The sequence below is a fragment of the Argopecten irradians genome, chromosome 7, assembly GCF_041381155.1.
Source record: "Argopecten irradians isolate NY chromosome 7, Ai_NY, whole genome shotgun sequence".
In the NCBI taxonomy this organism is placed as follows: domain Eukaryota; kingdom Metazoa; phylum Mollusca; class Bivalvia; order Pectinida; family Pectinidae; genus Argopecten; species Argopecten irradians.
Genome location: NC_091140.1, coordinates 9,499,134 through 9,521,542, shown reverse-complemented (window position 1 = coordinate 9,521,542; position 22,409 = coordinate 9,499,134). Strand labels below are relative to the sequence as shown.

The window sequence follows — 22,409 nt, the reverse complement described above, 5'->3', positions numbered from 1 at the left end:
CTATTTGTAATTCAGCGAATGTTAATCTTCACGAAATCGTTTTGGAATGGATATCGTGAAAAATAGCCGCAAAAAAGCTGGTGTACAGCGTATATGCTCTATTTAAATGCCGTAGGATATAACACGAAGTTAAAGAATGACACCATAACAGTATGTATAAATAAGTGACTGGTACATCAGGAAATCATGGCGTCCATCAACAGTTCGATGGTCCTATGGAAACTTTAATGGATAATGATCGTCACTTCATTTCATTTCATTTCAAAATATTTTTATTAAATCATTAGATTTAATAGGGATTGGGCAGCAGGCTATGCCTATATAAGCCCTCTCCCTGTGGATACATACATGTACATCTCAAAATCATATATATCTGTAATTTTACAGACAATATTGAAATTAAATATATATTTAGGATACACTTGTAAGTAATACTATGGTAACACTCCAATAATGAGCAGGTATAAAAAGCATGTTAAGTATATATAAATACATGTATATACGCATACCTATGTTTTTGTTTATAGTTAAAATGTGGATACTGTATAGCCAGATAATGATAAGTTGAAATTTATAATGGATTCATATCAGTTCAATATATACAGTTCCTTGATTTAAATCAATTGATATTGATTTGAATTTAATTTGAATTTGGATCCCTCAATATCACTCCCGCACAAGCCATTCCTAGTGACCGGGCAGTACTATAAAGTCCATAATGTTACCACTGAGTACTGATCCTAGTCAGGAATTTCCAAAGAAAGAGCCATACTGAGGGAGTATATTAAAACATATGCATATAAATTAATTATAACATTGGAGAAAATGAGTTTATACATAATGTAATATAAAAATATGAGTGTTATAAGGGTTTACCTATGATCTACTCCTGTCAAAGAACTTGGTACAGACAAAGGATTAAACTTGTGATATTATATCTAGGTAATTCATTATAATAAAATGTTATATCAATAGTTTAATACAAATTTGAGAGACAAATGGTTGAGTTATGGTATGGATATATTTGAGAATATAGTAACCAATGCATACCTGCAGACAAAATAGTTGAATATATATATCCAAATCCTCCAATACTATTCATTCTTCATATTTCATGAAACAGTTAGATTATTTTTGTATAAGAAGTCATAAACATGTTAATATTCATATAATATTGGATAGTACAGTATGGATTATTTTGCTAAATTTTAATATATACTTGTATAAGAGAGGTATAAATGTTATCATGTTAATATAATAATTATGGTGGGCTCAAAGTCTGCCAGATGATTCAATAAAGGTTTGGACACAGGCACACAGGTTTGAATTTATCTCATGGCTAAGGTGATTACTTCCCTTTGTTAGAATGTCAACATTCATATGTAAATGTTGAGAAAGATTCAGGTCTAGATTCAGGTGAAGGTTTAATTGGATGTCAAGTTGTAAATGAGACAGAGAAGTTAACAAGCTCTGACGTTGGACTGCATATCTAGGACAGAAGAGAAAGAAGTGATCAACATCTTCAGTAGAGTATCCACAAATACAGGATGGACTATTAGAAAGATGGTCTTTATAGAGATCAGAATTTAGCTGACTTTCTCGATTACGAAGTTGACACATAATGATATTAAAATACCTAGTTCCACCATACTTAAAAGCATCAGTACATTTATCATCAACATTGACGGGGATTTCATAACAACAGATTTTTAACACTTGAACATTACTCGATAGTTATTATTTCGTCCATCCCATAATTTTGCACAGTTCGGTCTGGGGTACTTTGTTCGTTAAGCACTCCTTTAAGAATCAAGTTCGTGTTAATTATAATAGGTATTACAGCTTTTTATTCCTTGTCTGACTTTTCGTCCACCTCCAGTCTGTTGTAGCGTTCATCCATTGTACACAGTATAGGTATACAAACAACCACAGCCCCAATCACACACCAGTTCTCCCAACTTGTACCTGATCAATAACATATTTGATTTAATGAAAGTAGAAATAAAAGGCATCGTTTGTTCCAACTTTTACCGGCCCAATAATACATCCTTGTCTATATCTCAAATTATAATTACATTGATACAAAGAATTAAATTGATTAAGGCCCTTGTATTATGGAGAACGTTTTTTAAAATGAGAAACTGGATTGCCTTTACACACAAGAATATTAATTTATTGTCATGACAAATATCTTGGGCTGGATTAAAGTTATGGAACAAGAATAATGCTTTTTACATAAATGTATGTTCATTCAACTGCAACAGCATGCTAAAACGTAAATAAATAGGAACTTGCTATTATGCTTGAAATAAATGACAATTTGTAGTTATCCCATTTTTTTAAATTCCCAATGAAATATTGATTTCAATTAAATATTGCATATCCAATAGCTGAAAGCATTACTTTACCTATATTTGGAATCATCTGCACCAACAAAAATATCAGACCTCCCACGTTGTTTATCATGGTCAGCCAGAGGTTTGTAATGCCCTCCGCTACAGGATAGGTGATCTCACATGCCATCTCGTAGTAGAGTGGTGGGGACGCGTTCAGTAGGAGAGTTCCAATGATAATTGATATGTACAGCGACGCTACAACACAGTCGTGTAAAAGTGAATTAATCATGAATTAACAACAACGTTTCTATAGATACCGTATACGTATAGCAAATTGTTCATGTGCTTCAAACTTTTCGCGAATTTTATGCAAAATGAAAAAAATGAACTTTTAGCGATTAAAAATGTTAAGATAAGGTTTTAATGATATACGTATGATTAAGAAATGTCTAAAAGATCAATTAGACATGTTCCACGAAAAATTATCCAGTGTATAAAATTATCGATTTTTAGAAATTGACTAATTATCTGGTTCACAATTAATCCTTTATATACAGAAGTGTAGTTAACTGGAATTATCATTTGCCTGTACATTGCACGTCAAAATAATCTACTTATTTAGGTCATGTCAGGTTAGGTTAGAAATCCTGAATAACAGGAGAGTATTTATAATGGGATTTATTGTTCAACAAAATAACTATCGATAAGGATAACTACATAATATATCATCGGTTATATGGACAAATTCATGATAAATCATCGTTCATATGGACTTTTATAATATGTCATTGGTCATATGGACTTTTATAATATGTCATCGGTCATATGGACTTTTATAATATGTCATCGGTCATATGGACTTTTATAATATGTCATCGGTCATATGGACTTTTATAATATGTCATCGGTCATATGGACTTTTATAATATGTCACGGTTTTTATAATATGTCAATCGGATATGACTTTTATAATATGTAATCGGACATATGACCTAACTTTTATAATATGTCATCGGTCATATGGTCTTTTATAATATGTCATCGGTCATATGGTCTTTTATAATATATCATCGGTTATATGGACAAATTCATGATAAATCATCGGTTATATGGACAAATCCATGATAAATCATCGGTCATATGGACTTTTATAATATGTCATCGGTCATACGTAAAATTTTATAATATATAATCGGTCATATGGAAAATTTGATAATATATCATCGGTCATATGGAAAAAAATTAATATACCATCGGTCATTTGGACAATTTTATAACATATCATCGGTCATTTGGGCAATTTTATAACATATCATCGGTCATTTGGACAATTTTATAATACCAGGGGAGGTAACTCCCAGAGGAAAGATATGTTGGGCAAACATGCTACTTCATCTATCTATTTAAAACTACAAGTTTTGATGAATTATCTAAAACTCCATCAAAAGCATTCACAGTAAAAATTAAGCAGCGTAAAAGTTATTGTTTTGTGCTTTATGTATCTGTATGTGTATATTTAGAGGAATCCCTTCATACTTAAAACACAATAAATATGTATCTTTTTTAAAATTCGTACACCACAATTGAGCTATTTGGTTCGACCGCTTTATAGACGTGTCATGTTTTTGGCAATATTGCCAACATTAGATTTGAGCTTTTATTTGTCCTTGTAAAATTAAATCATATGGTTTGGAAGTATTGGAATTCTCAAAATTTTAGTACCTTTTGGTGGTAAAAACATCTATTAAAGTTACCACAAATGTATTTCTAATTGTTGTACTATGTTGCATTTTATCATAAATTACATGTTTTCCATTAGCTCACAAGAAAAAAATTGATGTGTTATTAAATTTCATCTGCCTTTTGCCACTGTTATACTGACTTGTAGAGTTTGGTATGTAGCCATTAACGATAACTGTAAACCAGGCCATTGCAAGGGCGCCACCTACGTACAGAATCACCAGGAACAGTCGCATGTGTTTGGTGAACACATCCGAAAATCTGTCAAAATAATACATTATCATTGGTGAACACATCCGAAAATTTTAGTTAAAAATAATACATTATCATTGGTGAACACATCCGAAATTTTTAGTTAAAAATAATACATTATCAATGGTGGCCATATCCGAAAAACCTGTCAAAATAATACATTATCATTGGTGAACACATCCGAAAACCTGTAAAAATAATACATTATCATTGGAGAACACATCCGAAAATCTGTCACAATAATGCATTATCACTGGTGAAAACATCCAAAAATCTGTCAAAATAATTCATTATCATTGGTGAAAACGTCCAAAAACCTGTCACAATAATACATTATCATTGGTGAAAACATCTGAAAACCTGTCACAATAATGCATTATCATTGGTGAACACATCCAAAATTCTGTCAAAATAATACATTATCATTGGTGAACACATCCGAAAACCTGTCAAAATAATACATAATTGTTGGTGAAAACATCTGAAAATCTGTCAAAATAATACATTATCATTGGTGAACACATCCAAAAACCTGTCACAATAATACATTATCATTGGTGAAAACATCTGAAAAATTCTGTCAAAATAATACATAATTGTTGGTGAAAACATCCGAAAATCTGTAAAAACAATACATTATCATTGGTGAAAGCATCCGAAAATCTGTCAAAATAATACATTATCATTGGTGACCACATCTGAAAATCTGTCAAAATAATGCATTATCATTGGTGAGCACATCCGAAAATCTGTCAAAATAATACATTGTCCTTGGTGGAAACATCTGAAATTCTGTCAAAATGATACAAAATCGTTGGTGAAAACGTCCGAAAATCTGTAAAAACAATACAATATCATAAGTGAACACATCCAAAAATCTGTAAAATCTGTAAAAATAATGCATTATCATTGGTGAAAACATCAGAAAAATCTGAGTCAAAATAACACATTATCATTGGTGAATACATCAGAAAATCTGAGTCAAAATAATTCATTATTATTGGTAAACAAATCCAGAAATCTGAGTCAAAATAAGACATTATCATTAGTGAAAACATTTTCTAACTCATCAATTGCGCATGCTTTTGCAAGTTTTATCATAGATAATGTTTAAAATTTATAGCAGACTTTTTAGAGGTCGATAAGAAGGGATGGCGTACACTTAAGTGTTAAAAACATACTAGTGTTGTTTGGCATGGAAGTTTATCTCGAGATTAATCTAATTGAGAAGGTGACATACCGTACCTTCCGTTTGCGGATTCGTACCAGTTGTACTACAGTGATACTGCATCGCCAAATGAAACGTGTTTGGAATTTTCCATGATGGCGGCACCCATATTAAAGATACGCTTCTAATATAAAAGCTAAGTATTTTCAATAAAATGGATATAAAAATAACACCTAAATAGTTTCGACATATATTGAACTAAAACAAACCAGGTAATTAAAAAAAACCAGACATGTATAATTATGTGTATATAATGATTCAAACATAAAAAAAGTCCAACTGTGCAGTTTTTGCCAGTCAACCCACCTTGCTACTATTACACATGTGAGAGAAGCTGCTAGTGTCCCATAGAATCCCATCCATCCAGCCTCGTCCTGGAATTTCAAAATCAAGACTGAAACTTTATACCCTAACACGTCAGTAAATAAGGTACTGAGAGCACTCCGAGATACAATGTTGTATATTGATGGAGCTTGTTATAATAGGCTTTACCTCCGAGATACCAAGTGGTTCATTGATATGTTTGTCATTGTACCCTTTACCTCCGATATATAATGTAGTTCATTGATCAAATTTGTCATTATACGCCTTACTTCCGATATACCATGTAGTTCATTGATAAAGTTTGTGATTACACGATTTACCTTCGAGATACCAAGAGGTTCATTGATAAAGTTTGTCATTATACGCTTTACCTCCGATATATAATGTAGTGCATTGATAAACATTTGTCATTATACGCCTTACTTCCGAGATACCATGTAATTCATTGATAAAGTTTGTGATTACACGATTTACCTTCGAGATACCAAGAGGTTCATTGATAAAGTTTGACATTATACGCTTTACCTCCGATATATAATGTAGTGCATTCGCCTTACTTCCGAGATACCACGTAGTTCATTGATAAAATATGCGACTACACGCTTTACCCTCGAGATACCAAGTGTTTCAATGATAAGATTTGTCATTATAACGCCTTACCTCAGAGATACCATGTGGTTTAAGGTTGACATCCAGAACACTTTGCCAGCAGTTAAATACGCCTAAAGACACTCCGTATGTAAGGCATATCATCCAGAACTTAAAATTCCTGTGTGACATATATAGATAGTATAAACTTAGTATTAGACATATCATCCAGAACTTAAAATTCCTGTGTGAAATATATAGATAGTATTAACTTAGTATTAGATTTACCATACAGAACTTAAAATTCCTGTGTGACATATATAACTAGTATGAAAGTATAATTTACATACAGTAACTTAAAATTCCTGTGTGACATATATAAGATAGTATAAACTTAGTATTAGATTTACCATACAGAACTTAAAATTCCTGTGTGACATATATAGATAGTATAAACTTAGTATTAGATTTACCATACAGAACTTAAAATTCCTGTGTGACATATATAGATAGTATAAACTTAGTATTAGATTTACCATACAGAACTTAAAATTCCTGTGTGACATATATAGATAGTATAAACTTAGTATTAGATTTACCATACAGAACTTAAAATTCCTGTGTGACATATATAGATAGTATAAACTTAGTATTAGATTTACCATACAGAACTTAAAATTCCTGTGTGACATATATAGATAGTATAAACTTAGTATTAGACATACCATACAGAACTTAAAATTCCTGTGTGACATATATAGATAGTATTAACTTAGTATTAGATTTACCATACAGAACTTAAAATTCCTGTGTGACATATATATAGATAGTATAAACTTAGTATTAGACATTTACCATACAGAACTTAAAATTCCTGTGTGACATATATAGATAGTATAAACTTAGTATTAGATTTACCATACAGAACTTAAAATTCCTGTGTGACATATATAGATAGTATAAACTTAGTATTAGATTTACCATACAGAACTTAAAATTCCTGTGTGACATATATAGATAGTATAAACTTAGTATTAGATTTACCATACAGAACTTAAAATTCCTGTGTGACATATATATAGATAGTATAAACTTAGTATTAGATTTACCATACAGAACTTAAAATTCCTGTGTGACATATATATATAGTATAAACTTAGTATTAGATTTACCATACAGAACTTAAAATTCCTGTGTGACATATATAGATAGTATAAACTTAGTATTAGATTTACCATACAGAACTTAAAATTCCTGTGTGACATATATATAGTATATTAACTTAGTATTAGACATACCATACAGAACTTAAAATTCCTGTGTGACATATATAGATAGTATAAACTTAGTATTAGATTTACCATACAGAACTTAAAATTCCTCTGTGACATATATAGATAGTATAAACTTAGTATTAGATTTACCATACAGAACTTAAAATTCCTGTGTGACATATATATAGATAGTATAAACTTAGTATTAGATTTACCATACAGAACTTAAAATTCCTGTGTGACATATATAGATAGTATAAACTTAGTATTAGATTTACCATACAGAACTTAAAATTCCTGTGTGACATATATAGATAGTATAAACTTAGTATTAGATTTACCATACAGAACTTAAAATTCCTGTGTGACATATATAGATAGATAGTATAAACTTAGTATTAGATTTACCATACAGAACTTAAAATTCCTGTGTGACATATATAGATAGTATTAACTTAGTATTAGATTTACCATACAGAACTTAAAATTCCTGTGTGACATATATAGATAGTATTAACTTAGTATTAGATTTACCATACAGAACTTAAAATTCTGTGGCATATATAGATAGTATAAACTTAGTATTAGATTTACCATACAGAACTTAAAATTCCTGTGTGACATATATAGATAGTATTAACTTAGTATTAGATTTACCATACAGAACTTAAAATTCCTGTGTGACATATATAGATAGTATTAACTTAGTATTAGATTTACCATACAGAACTTAAAATTCCTGTGTGACATATATAGATAGTATAAACTTAGTATTAGATTTACCATACAGAACTTAAAATTCCTGTGTGACATATATAGATAGTATAAACTTAGTATTAGATTTACCATACAGAACTTAAAATTCCTGTGTGACATATATAGATAGTATTAACTTAGTATTAGACATACCATACAGAACTTAAAATTCCTGTGTGAAATATATAGATAGTATAAACTTAGTATTAGATTTACCATACAGAACTTAAAATTCCTGTGTGACATATATAGATAGTATTAACTTAGTATTAGATTTACCATACAGAACTTAAAATTCCTGTGTGACATATATAGATAGTATAAACTTAAATATTAGGAGTATTACCCAGAACTTCAAATTCCTGTGTCAAATATATCGTGCGTTGGAATCGCATATCCTCGTAAATAGCAAAAAAAACAATCCACTAATGCTATTTTATAATTCACAGCTACATACACTAAAGTTATACAACAATTCACAGCTACATACACTAAAGTTATACAACAATTTACAGCTATATACACTAAAGCTATATTATAATTCAGAGCTACATACAATAAAGTTATATTACAATTTAGAACTCCATGGCATATTATTTTATAATTTGAATAATTTCTATATTTAGTATACTGTATCAAACTTCAGAGGTACATACAATAAAGTTCTTAATTATATAAGTTGGCCAATATCTTATGTTTTACCTGAGTAACTGTGACAGGCCTTTCTTGAACTCGAGTCTCTCTATGGAAGCGGTGGTGCACGGGGGTAAGGGGGGCTTATCAGGGAAGTAGACAAGGGAGACGAGGAGTATGAAAGCCGCGAACCCGAACTCTACAAAAAAAGTGTACAGCAGGTTATAGACACATGAACCCAAACTCTACAAAAAAGTGTACAGCAGATTATAGACACATGAACCCAAACTCTACAAACACGTGTACAGCAGGTTATAGACACATGAACCCAAACTCTACAAACACGTGTACAGCAGGTTATAGACACATGAACCCAAACTCTACAACATGAACCCAAACTGTACAGCAGCGTTATACAGCATGAACCCAAACTCTAGAACACACAGAACAGCAGGTTTATAGACAACATCACAAAAAGTTAACTCTACAATGTACAGCAGGTTATAGGACACATGAACCCAAACTCTACAAAAACGTGTAACAGCAGGTTATAGACACATGAACCCAAACCGAAACTGTACAATTAACACGTGTACAGCAGGATACACGTGTAGACACATTTATGAACCCAAACTCATACAAACAAAGTGTACAGCAGGTTATAGAGACACATGAACCCAAATCTCTACAAACTCTACAAACACGTGTAATAAGACACAGCAGCAGGTTATAGACACTTGAAACCCTCAAAACTCTACAAAAAAGTGTACAGCAGGTTATAGACACATGAACCCAAACTCTACAAACACGTGTACAGCAGGTTATAGACACATGAACCCAAACTCTACAAACACGTGTACAGCACATGATTAGACACATGAACCCACCAACAAACACGTGTACAGCAGGTTATAGACACATGAACCCAAACTCTACAAACACGGTACAGCAGGGTTATAGACACATGAACCCAACTCTCTACAAACGTTATAGACACACGTGTACAAAACAGGTTATTATAGACACATGAACCCGAACTCTACAAACACGTGTACAGCAGGTTATAGACACATGAACCCCAACTCTACAAACACGTGTACAGCAGGTTATAGACACATGAACTCTCAACTACAAATAGGTATATCAGCAAGTTATAGACACAGATGAACACTAACTCTACAAACAGTATAGCACATGATTTCGAACTCTACAAGAACGTGTATAGCAGGTTACATGACACATGAACCCGAACACTACAAACACGTGTATAGCAGGTTATAGACACATGAATTCTACAAACAAGTGTACAACAGATCATAGACACATAGACTCTATAAACAGGTGTACATCAGGTTATAGACACATAAACTGTACAAACAAGTGTACAGCCAGATTATAGACACATGAACCCCGAACTTCTACAAACCACGTTGTAATAGCATGTATATAGACATGAGACCCGAAACTCTACAAACACGTGAATGCTTTACAGGGTTATAGACTACATGATCCCGAGACTCTATACAAATCACGTGTAGTAAAGCAGGGTAAGTAGACACATGAAAATTCAACAAACAAGTGTTGGCAACAGATCATAGACACATAGACTCCTGTATAAACAGACTGTAGCATGTTCAGTAGGTTATAGACACATAAACTGTTTGTGGTTAAACACGTGTACAGCAAATTAAAGTGCAAATGTAATGAACCAAAACTCTACAAACACGTGTGACATCAGGTTTTAGAACACATAAACTGAACAAACACTTGTACCACGCAGCAGGGTTATAGACACATAAACTTGTACAGAAACAGTTACGTTCGTGTTTGTGTGTGTGTTTAGGTTATAGACACATTATGTTCGTGTTACTGTGTACGAAACACGTGTACATCAGGTTATAGACTACATAAACTCAAAATCGCTACAAACAAGTAAAACATTAGATTATATGGGATGACACATAAAATCTATAAATGTAATGTAGTATGGTGTTATCGGGAGACTGCAATATACTTCGGTTAAACAGGTGGATATGCAGTATGAGTAATAGTTTGAAGACTCATGAACCAAAACTTCTTGGAACAAGTGTAAAGCCTGTTATAGACACAATTATAACTAAAGACTCTATTCCAAATTATGTTCAATTTACAAACTATGTGTGTGATTATTTGGACAATACGCACAGTACCAATGTAAAGCCTACCAAAGCTGGTTATTATTTATTTTGTGCATATTATAAATAAAGACTACTCTTAGGTATATTATCGTGAGAGTCAAATAAGAAGTAAACATGAGTTTTTAAGGAACGACTGCGAGTATGAAAGAGTTGTGGTATGTAATGGTGTGTGTTTTGGTTATGTAATGAGTGTGTGTTTTTGGAAGATGCATTATATTCGTGCGTATGTAACTTGGGTAGTAATGTATCTCTTCGATGTGTTTGTGTAGTTGTTGTGAATGCAAGTGTGTGTTTTATGGGTGCGTGTTTTGGGAGGACTGCAGTAAACTGCAGTATCTTCGTGTTGTGTGTATGTAATGAGTGTGTGTTTTTGGAGATTGCAGTATGTTCGTGTTGTGTGTATGTAATGAGTATGTGTTTTGGGAGACTGCAGTATCTTCGGGTTGTGGGTATGTAATGAGTGTGTGTTTTGGGAGACTGCAGTATGTTCGTGTTGTGGGTATGTAATGTAAATGAGTGTGTGTTTTGGAGACTGCAGTATGTTCGTGTTGTGTGTATGTAATGAGTGTGTGTTTTGGAGACTGCAGTATGTTCGTGTTGTGTGTATGTAATGAGTTAGTGTGTTTTTGGGAGACTGCAGTATGTTCGTGTTGTGTGTATGTAATGAGTGTGTGTTTTGGGAGACTGCAGTATGTTCGTGTTGTGGGTATGTAATGAGTGTGTGTTTTGGGAGACTGCAGTATGTTCGGGTTGTGTGTATGTAATGAGTGTGTGTTTTGGGAGACTGCAGTATGTTCGTGTTGTGGGTATGTAATGAGTGTGTGTTTTGGGAGACTGCAGTATGTTCGTGTTGTGTGTATGTAATGAGTGTGTGTTTTGGGAGACTGCAGTATGTTCGTGTTGTGTGTATGTAATGAGTGTGTGTTTTGGGAGACTGCAGTATCTTCGGGTTGTGGGTATGTAATAACTAAGTGTGTGTTTTGGGAGACTGCAGTATGTTCGTGTTGTGTGTATGTAATGAGTGTGTGTGTTTTGGGAGACTGCAGTATGTTCGTGTTGTGGGTATGTAATGAGTGTGTGTTTTGGGAGACTGCAGTATGTTCGGGTTGTGTGTATGTAATGAGTGTGTGTTTTGGGAGACTGCAGTATGTTCGTGTTGTGGTATGTAATGAGTGTGTGTTTTGGGAGACTGCAGTATGTTCGTCGGTTGTGGGTATGTAATGAGTGCGTGTTTTGGAGACTGCAGTATGTTCGTGTTGTGTGTATGTAATGAGTGTGTGTTTTGGGAGACTGCAGTATGTTCGAGTTGTGGGTATGTAATGAGTGTGTGTTTTGGGAGACTGCAGTATCTTCGGGTTGTGGGTATGTAATGAGTGTGTGTTTTGGGAGACTGCAGTATGTTCGTGTTGTGTGTATGTAATGAGTGTGTGTTTTGGGAGACTGCAGTATGTTCGGGTTGTGTGTATGTAATGAGTGTGTGTTTTGGGAGACTGCAGTATGTTCGTGTTGTGTGGTATGTAATGTGTGTGTTTTTTGGGAGACTGCAGTATGTTCGTGTTGTGTGTATGTAATGAGTGTGTGTTTTGGGAGACTGCAGTATGTTCGTGTTGTGTGTATGTAATGAGTGTGTGTTTTGGGAGACTGCAGTATGTTCGTGTTGTGGGTATGTAATGAGTGTGTGTGTTTTGGGAGACTGCAGTATGTTCGTGTTGTGTGTGTATGTAATGAGTGTGTGTTTTGGGAGACTGCAGTATGTTCGTGTTGTGTGTATGTAATGAGTGTGTGTTTGGAGACTGCAGTATGTTCGTGTTGTGTGTATGTAATGAGTGTGTGTTTTGGGAGACTGCAGTATGTTCGTGTTGTGTGTATGTAATGAGTGTGTGTTTTGGGAGACTGCAGTATGTTCGTGTGTTGTGTGTATGTAATGAGTATGTGTTTTGGGAGACTGCAGTATGTTCGTGTTGTGGTATGTAATGAGTGTGTGTGTTTGGGAGACTGCAGTATGTTCGGGTTGTGGTATGTAATGATGTGTGTGTTTTTGGAGACTGCAGTATGTTCGTTTTGATGGGTATGTAATGAGTGTGTGTTTTGGGAGACTGCAGTATGTTCGTGTTGTGGGTATGTAATGAGTGTGTGTTTTGGGAGACTGCAGTATGTTCGTGTTGTGGGTATGTAATGAGTGTGTGTTTTGGGAGACTGCAGTATGTTCGTGTTGTGTGTATGTAATGAGTGTGTGTTTTGGGAGACTGCAGTATGTTCGGGTTGTGGGTATGTAATGAGTGTGTGTTTTGGGAGACTGCAGTATGTTCGTGTTGTGGGTATGTAATGAGTGTGTGTTTTGGAGACTGCAGTATGTTCGTGTTGTGTGTATGTAATGAGTGTGTGTTTTGGGAGACTGCAGTATGTTCGTGTTGTGTGTATGTAATGAGTGTGTGTTTTGGGAGACTGCAGTATGTTCGTGTTGTGTGTATGTAATGAGTATGTGTTTTGGGAGACTGCAGTATGTTCGGGTTGTGGGTATGTAATGAGTGTGTGTTTTGGGAGACTGCAGTATGTTCGTGTTGTGGGTATGTAATGAGTGTGTGTTTTGTGGAGAGACTGCAGTATGTTCGTGTTGTGGGTATGTAATGAGTGTGTGTTTTTGGGAGACTGCAGTATGTTCGTGTTGTTGTGGGTATGTAATGTCGTTGTGTAATGAGTGTTTTTGGAGACTGCAGTATGTTCGTGTTGTGTGTATGTAATGAGTGTGTGTTTTGGGAGACTGCAGTATGTTCGTGTTGTGTGGTATGTAATGAGTGTGTGTTTTGGGAGACTGCAGTATGTTCGTGTTGTGTGTATGTAATGAGTGTGTGTTTTGGGAGACTGCAGTATGTTCGTGTTGTGTGTATGTAATGAGTGTGTGTTTTGGGAGACTGCAGTATGTTCGTGTTGTGTGTATGTAATGAGTGTGTGTTTTGGGAGACTGCAGTATGTTCGTGTTGTGTGTATGTAATGAGTGTGTGTGTTTTGGGAGACTGCAGTATGTTCGTGTTGTGTGTATGTAATGAGTGTGTGTTTTGGGAGACTGCAGTATGTTCGTGTTGTGGGTATGTAATGAGTGTGTGTTTTGGGAGACTGCAGTATGTTCGTGTTGTGTGTATGTAATGAGTGTGTGTTTTGGGAGACTGCAGTATGTTCGTGTTGTGTGTATGTAATGAGTGTGTGTTTTGGGAGACTGCAGTATGTTCGTGTTGTGTGTATGTAATGAGTGTGTGTTTTGGGAGACTGCAGTATGTTCGTGTTGTGTGTATGTAATGAGTGTGTGGTTTTGGGAGACTGCAGTATGTTCGTGTTGTGGGTATGTAATGAGTGTGTGTTTTTGGAGACTGCAGTATGTTCGGGTTGTGTGTATGTAATGAGTGTGTGTTTTGGGAGACTGCAGTATGTTCGTGTTGTGGGTATGTAATGAGTGTGTGTTTTGGGAGACTGCAGTATGTTCGTGTTGTGTGTATGTAATGAGTGTGTGTGTTTTGGGAGACTGCAGTATGTTCGTGTTGTGTGTATGTATGTATGAGTGTGTTTTTTGGGAGACTGCAGTATGTTCGTGTTGTGTGTATGTAATGAGTGTGTGTTTTGGGAGACTGCAGTATGTTCGTGTTGTGTGGTATGTAATGAGTGTGTGTTTTGGGAGACTGCAGTATGTTCGGGTTGTGGGTATGTAATGAGTGTGTGTTTTTGGAGACTGCAGTATGTTCGTGTTGTGTGTATGTAATGAGTGTGTGTTTTGGGAGACTGCAGTATGTTCGTGTTGTGTGTATGTAATGAGTGTGTGTTTTGGGAGACTGCAGTATGTGTTCGTGTTGTGTGTATGTAATGAGTGTGTGTTTTGGGAGACTGCAGTATGTTCGTGTTGTGTGTATGTAATGAGTGTGTGTTTTGGGAGACTGCAGTATGTTCGTGTTGTGTGTATGTAATGAGTGTGTGTTTTGGGAGACTGCAGTATGTTCGTGTTGTGTGAGTATGTAATGAGTGTGTGTTTTGGGAGACTGCAGTATGTTCGTGTTGTGTGTATGTAATGAGTGTGTGTTTTGGGAGACTGCAGTATGTTCGTGTTGTGGGTATGTAATGAGTGTGTGTTTTGGGAGACTGCAGTATGTTCGTGTTGTGTGTATGTAATGAGTGTGTGTTTTGGGAGACTGCAGTATGTTCGTGTTGTGTGTATGTAATGAGTGTGTGTTTTGGGAGACTGCAGTATGTTCGTGTTGTGGGTATGTAATGAGTGTGTGTTTTTGGAGACTGCAGTATGTTCGTGTTGTGGGTATGTAATGAGTGTGTGTTTTGGGAGACTGCAGTATGTTCGTGTTGTGTGTATGTAATGAGTGTGTGTTTTGGGAGACTGCAGTATGTTCGTGTTGTGTGTATGTAATGAGTGTGTGTTTTGGGAGACTGCAGTATGTTCGTGTTGTGGGTATGTAATGAGTGTGTGTTTTGGGAGACTGCAGTATGTTCGGGTTGTGTGTATGTAATGAGTGTGTGTTTTGGGAGACTGCAGTATGTTCGTGTTGTGGGTATGTAATGAGTGTGTGTTTTGGGAGACTGCAGTATGTTCGTGTTGTGTGTATGTAATGAGTGTGTGTTTTGGGAGACTGCAGTATGTTCGTGTTGTGTGTATGTAATGAGTGTGTGTTTTGGGAGACTGCAGTATGTTCGGGTTGTGGGTATGTAATGAGTGTGTGTTTTGGGAGACTGCAGTATGTTCGTGTTGTGTGTGTATGTAATGAGTGTGTGTTTTTGGGAGACTGCAGTATGTTCGTGTTGTGGGTATGTAATGAGTGTGTGTGTTTTGGGAGACTGCAGTATGTTCGTGTTGTGTGGTATGTAATGAGTGTGTGTTTTTGGAGACTGCAGTATGTTCGTGTTGTGTGTATGTAATGAGTGTGTGTTTTGGGAGACTGCAGTATGTTCGTGTTTGTGTGTATGTAATGAGTGTGTGTGTTTGGGAGACTGCAGTATGTTCGTGTTGTGGTATGTATGATGTATGTAATGAGTGTGTGTTTTGGGAGACTGCAGTAATGTTCGTTGTTGTGTGTGTATGTAATGAGTGTGTGTGTTTTGGAGACTGCAGTATGTTCGTGTTGTGTGTATGTAATGAGTGTGTGTTTTGGGAGACTGCAGTATGTTCGTGTTGTGTGTATGTAATGAGTGTGTGTTTTTGGGAGACTGCAGTATGTTCGTGTTGTGTGTATGTAATGAGTGTGTGTTTTGGGAGACTGCAGTATGTTCGTGTTGTGGTGTATGTAATGAGTGTGTGTTTGGGAGACTGCAGTATGTTCGTGGGTTGTGGGTATGTAATGAGTGTGTGTTTTGGGAGACTGCAGTATGTTCGTGTTGTGTGTATGTAATGAGTGTGTGTTTTGGGAGACTGCAGTATGTTCGGGTTGTGTGTATGTAATGAGTGTGTGTTTTGGGAGACTGCAGTATGTTCGGGTTGTGTGTATGTAATGAGTGTGTGTTTTGGGAGACTGCAGTATGTTCGTGTTGTGTGTATGTAATGAGTGTGTGTTTTGGGAGACTGCAGTGTGTTCGTGTTGTGTGTATGTAATGAGTGTGTGTTTTGGGAGACTGCAGTATGTTCGTGTTGTGTGTATGTAATGAGTGTGTGTTTTGGGAGACTGCAGTATGTTCGTGTTGTGAGTATGTAATGATGTGTGTTTTGGAGACTGCGTGTTCGGTTGTGTGTAGTGTGTGTTTTTGGGAGACTGCAGTATGTTCGTGTTGTGGGTATGTAATGAGTGTGTGTTTTGGAGACTGCAGTAATGTTCGTGTGTGTATGTAATGTGTGTTTTTGGAGACTGCAGTATGTTCGTGTTGTGAGTATGTAAACAGTATGTGTTTTGGGAGACTGCAGTATGTTCGGGCTGTGTGTATGTAATAAGTGTGTGTTTTCGGAGACTGCAGTATGTTCGATGAAGGTATGTGATGAGTGTGTGTTTGGGAGACTGCAGTATGTTTGTGTTTTGTGTATGTGATGAGTGTTTGTTTTGGGAGACTGCAGTATGTCCGTGTTGTGTGTATGTAATGAGTGTGTGTTTTGGGAGACTGCAGTATGTTCGTGTTGTGGGTATGTAATGAATGTGTGTTTTGGGAGACTGCAGTATTTTCGTGTTGTGACTCTTTGTAATATTGCTTTGTAAAAATTTGCTCTTTTTATAGAAATGTTTTGTGTGACTACAATAACATTAGAATATATAATATTTTGTTTGAGAAACATTAAACAATGGACATCTTGTTTAATGTATTTATGCAATAAATAAACTGATTAAGCCTATGTTTGATAGTATTTTACCTGGCATTGTACACAGACGAGTTTGAGTTGTCTGGTGGTTTGTCCGGTACAAGGTACGGTCCTAAATAATATACAGATTCAATGTTAAGTTTACTAGATATGAGAATTTCCATCAGATTCGTCTTTGTAAGTGACATCAGATATGACCTTTCATCTGATTCTTAGGGCTGTCAAAAGTACAGCCCACGACATATCTATTATAAAGGGTCCTATGTATGTATGTACTCTTGTTTTTCAGATAAGCTTTTGCTACCAAGTTATTTGTTCAAGAAAAAGCAAGCATATAAAAATTTGTATCCCTGAATCTCAAACAAGTATCAAGCTGATACAGACACCCAAATGTACATAATGCTATAGCCAAACATACGCGTCATACAATTATTCCAATAGTGCTTGTTTTTAATTGACTGACTTACCGATGATAAAGGACACCCCGACCCCTAAACCGTTAAGGATTTGGGAGACGGCTGTGGCCGTCGTCCTCTCGTGTGGCGGGAACCACGTGGCAGACAACACCGGTGGCAGTCCCATAGCAACAGGACCTCCTAAACCATTCAGGAGCTGGCCAGTATGAACTGTCCTACAAAGAGAGTCTCACATTTAGTCGCCTTCTACGACCAAGCAATGGAAAATACAAGTACAATAAGACTACGGAATGTTGGAGGTGGCCGTATAATCAAATAATGCTTTATTTGGTGATGGGTCTCGCTATGTATCCATGGGCAAAATCTATGTGCAACATGAGGAATAATTTCATGTGTATCCTTTTTTGAAAACATTTCGGTAAAGGTAACAATACAACAGTCGTTTCTTTTCTATATATATGTGTTTTAATACAGAACATCTAAACATCCGAAAAGAAAGAAAACTGAATGTCACATAGCAAACGAATACGAAGTACACTGGATGTACCGGCCAATTATCACATATACATGGTGTCAGTGTCTTCTATAATAGGGTAAATAAATGTTAGAAAAGTCACTAATGAATGCCAACTGAACTAAGGTTTTCTTCAATATTGTTATTCTGACATTGACTTTTGTTCAATATTTAGGAACATTCTCTCACAATGGAGACATTGTAGCTAATTGAATGCGAGTTAGGTCGGACTAGATATGAATGTGGTGATGGTATATTTACGTACCACTTGACATAGGGCGGTTTACTGGTGATACACCTGATGCCAGCCCCAGCTGCCACAAGGGACATGGTCACCAGTACGGATACCCGGATACCTGGATACAGAAAGTATACAATATACGTTATAGGGAGTCCAGGGGAACATGGTCACGAGTACAGATACCCGGATACCTGAATACAGAAAGAATACAATATACGTTATAGGGAGTCCAGGGGAACATGGTCACGAGTACGGATATACAATATACATTATAGGGAGTCCAGGGGAACATGGTCACGAGTACGTATACCCGGATACCTGAATACAGAAAGTATACAATATACGTTATAGGGAGTCCAGGGGAACATGGTCACGAGTACGGATGCCCGGATACCTGGGGACAAAACAATAATAGTATATACCTCATTTTAATTATTCATTGAATTGACAGATCTCTCCTTCGGGAAACATTTTCTTGGGCAAACAAATCGTCATATACAATTCACTAAATTGCAATAGATTTATACTGTATTTTTGGAGACACTAGAGGATATTGGTCACCAATAAGAACAACGGGGTAACAGAATCCATGGAAACGAAACATTTTACAAACTCCTCAATACATAGAATTTCATCGAGATGTTCCCTACATTGGCATTAAAACAGTTCAATACAAGTTTATTACAAATTACAAGGGTTCCCAAACAATTAAATATTTGTGTTCGTATGTCTTGAAAAATACCATTAAAGGAATTATTGCTCTCTCTGACTTGGGTGATTGGTACACTTTACGACATTATGTTGATGATTCTGGCGATTACAGGGATTTATATGAACCAGTGATAACTATATACTTTACCTTTGACGTCGATGACCCACGCGAAGAACACGGCTGATATGATGTAAGCTATAGGGCCCCAGTTACTGAGAAGAGCGATGTCAGCGTCGTCCCAGCCGAACGCCTCCTCGGTAGAGGCCGCTATGGGTCCCCACGTGTTCCAGTATCCGCCCTGGACCGCGGCCACCAGGGAGAATACTAACAAAACGTACCATCTTCTCTTATACACGTGTGTCTCTACCACCGGAATCTTCTGGAAACAGTGGTCAACGTTTTATTATATCATGGGTCTTTGTGGGTAGCAGGCCCCTCTGAGCCATCGAATGGTGAATTCGAGACAAATTTTGAAAAGTTTGATGCCAAATCTCTCTTTGAATTGCTTCCTAGACATTCAGGAATACAGTGCATTAATTGAATTAATTTGACTTTCATTGTTTTATAAGGACAAGTATATTCATTTTTGAGCTGTAATAAAAGTTGGTAAATGATAAATTTGTATATTCTTTCAAAACATTATTCGGGCCAATCTCGGCAATATGTTTGATAATTGAAACATATACATGTATGTTCCTTTGTGACGTAAGACAAACAAATATCCTACCTTATTTACGCTAAATCATTTTCATGACGAATTTTATCATTTAATTTATTAACAGAAGTTTCGTTTTAAATTTCATATACTTCGTGAAATAGCTTTCTTATTATATAAAAGTTATTCATGGCTTTAGTTGTTTTTCATTTTAGAGTAGAAAGCCGTCCAATACCTTCTTTTCCACATAAGGTAGATGAGGACTGTCGCGGCCATTTTGGTTAATCACACGACCATCTGAGTCAACGTCCACAGAATATTCCGGAAATGTACCGTAGGAATCGGTATCATTAATCAGCTTCTTTGTAGGCGTTTCCATGGTGATAGTGTCTACAATGTACTACAAGACACCAGTTTGTGTTCACGACATTGACCTTTAGGCGTCAAGAGGTTGGGTGTTTTCTTTGTAACTTCTTAGATGAATCGTGATAGGTTCAGCACAGTATGGAAGGGGGACTAGCTGCTGATCGAGACGTCAGTCCAAATTTAGCAGATGTACTGTCTGTCCAATAACAAATGTTCATTCATGTGGCTGTATTGTTACATCTATAATACATTGGAAGCGCCGAATTATAAAATACTGGTGATATTGGAATAAACTCGAGTTCAACGCCTGAATGGCCATTGACAAGACAAATTGCTTTTATTTCCAGAAATATCAATGTAATAGAAAGCATTATTTAAGCAGAATGAACATAAGAGTTTTGAAATACAGTTCTCATTAAAGTAATGAATACATAATAGTTAATAAAGTTCATCAAGTTCATAATAACCGATTTATATACATTTTATCAGTATGTGTGCGAATGTTTAATCTATATTAATTCCATAGAATGAGCTATTGAATATAAAGTATGTTGGGTGTTTCAGATTGTTTCGAATGGAATTTGGATGTTGTAAAGTAAATTTTAGTTACATTATTGTATATAACGCTCGAATCCCTTCAAAGTCAAAAGATATATACTACCTAATGATCCGCATAAAAAAAGATAATTTAAACTCTTGTGAAAGGCCTATTATCTGTTTCCACCATTGTGTCTCTAAATTTACGTTATACGACAATCCTGTACAATGCACCAGTTAAGTACTTAGGTTTGTAAATATTAATCCTCGATATGTAGATACGTAGACAACCTTTATCTAACAATGTATCATAATTATGTATATGCTGTATTTAGGTATATGACTTCAGGTGGTTTTACTAAAAACACATTACTGTTAAAACATTCACTCACCTTATTTAAAATGACTGACGTCAGATGACTTGTTACCAAGGAAATATTCGACAATAATAATAAAAGCATCCGTCCCAGGTAAAACTTCTCTGTTTATCAACAGCCACTTAGCCAGACAGGACCTATAGCTGAACTTTGATTGTTTGTATTAGTGATGCTCCAGTATCATATCGCCACAGTACACCCTGTACACTGTGTACATACATTATAAATAAAACTGTATTGGTATGCAGAGAGGTCACGCTATTTCTCACCTTTTTGGTTTTTGGTGATACATTGTATTGGTTACCACTATTGTGAAACGTGATTGACAGAATTTCTTGGAAATATCTATATTTTCATCGAGTGGTGTTGGTAAGAGATATTAATTGAGCGTTATATAATCCGTTGAATATTTTACAGGATACATAATTTCAGCCATTTTATCTATCTTTTTCACTTGATTAATTGATTTCCGAGAGTGTGCATTCCGTGAACTTTTCCTCTTTTAATGTATTTTAATACTTTGTAATTTGAAAGGAGTAGATATGATAGGACCAGTATCTGGCCTTAATTTTTCAAGCCGACAAATATTAACTCTGATCCACATCAATTTCACATCAATAAATACTCTCATACTTGCCATTCATCTAAACATAACTTTTTATAACCATGTACACGATGTGCTCCACCTATGACGTCATCAAATTGATGATTTTCCTTTTCTCGCCAAATGTTGCTAGAAATTCATCATCTTTAGGAAAAGGCTTGAAATGGATTTGGCTGCCACCTTGGAGCAACTTTATATTTTGCATGGATATGTGTAAATACACGATACACAACGTGTGGAAATCTCTTTCTGCTCCACGAAGGCAGCCACATTCATTTTTAGAGAAAACCACTCAAAAAGTATGATTTTTCAAGGATTTTTGTGAAAAATGGCGGGAAAGAGTATGTAGATGACGTCATAGTGAACATAATTGGCACATGCGGAATATTTTCGGGATGTAATGTG

General features: G+C 35.7%; 1 protein-coding gene across 1 annotated transcript; it reads right to left on the bottom strand.

Moving 5' to 3' along the window:
- Positions 1-237: 237 nt before the first annotated feature.
- LOC138326886 (solute carrier family 49 member 4 homolog) lies at positions 238-21,879 on the bottom strand. The gene is made up of 13 exons (XM_069272871.1): positions 21,416-21,879; positions 20,356-20,682; positions 19,613-19,844; positions 18,778-18,868; positions 18,050-18,213; positions 17,634-17,694; positions 9,702-9,706; positions 9,201-9,330; positions 6,541-6,649; positions 5,863-5,930; positions 4,219-4,337; positions 2,409-2,591; positions 238-1,965 (listed from the first exon to the last, which is right to left on the bottom strand). Exons 2-13 carry the CDS (start codon positions 20,497-20,499, stop codon positions 1,847-1,849), a joined length of 1,425 nt encoding a protein of 474 aa, XP_069128972.1. The 5' UTR covers positions 20,500-20,682; positions 21,416-21,879; the 3' UTR covers positions 238-1,846.
- Between the last annotated feature and the right edge of the window lie 530 nt (positions 21,880-22,409).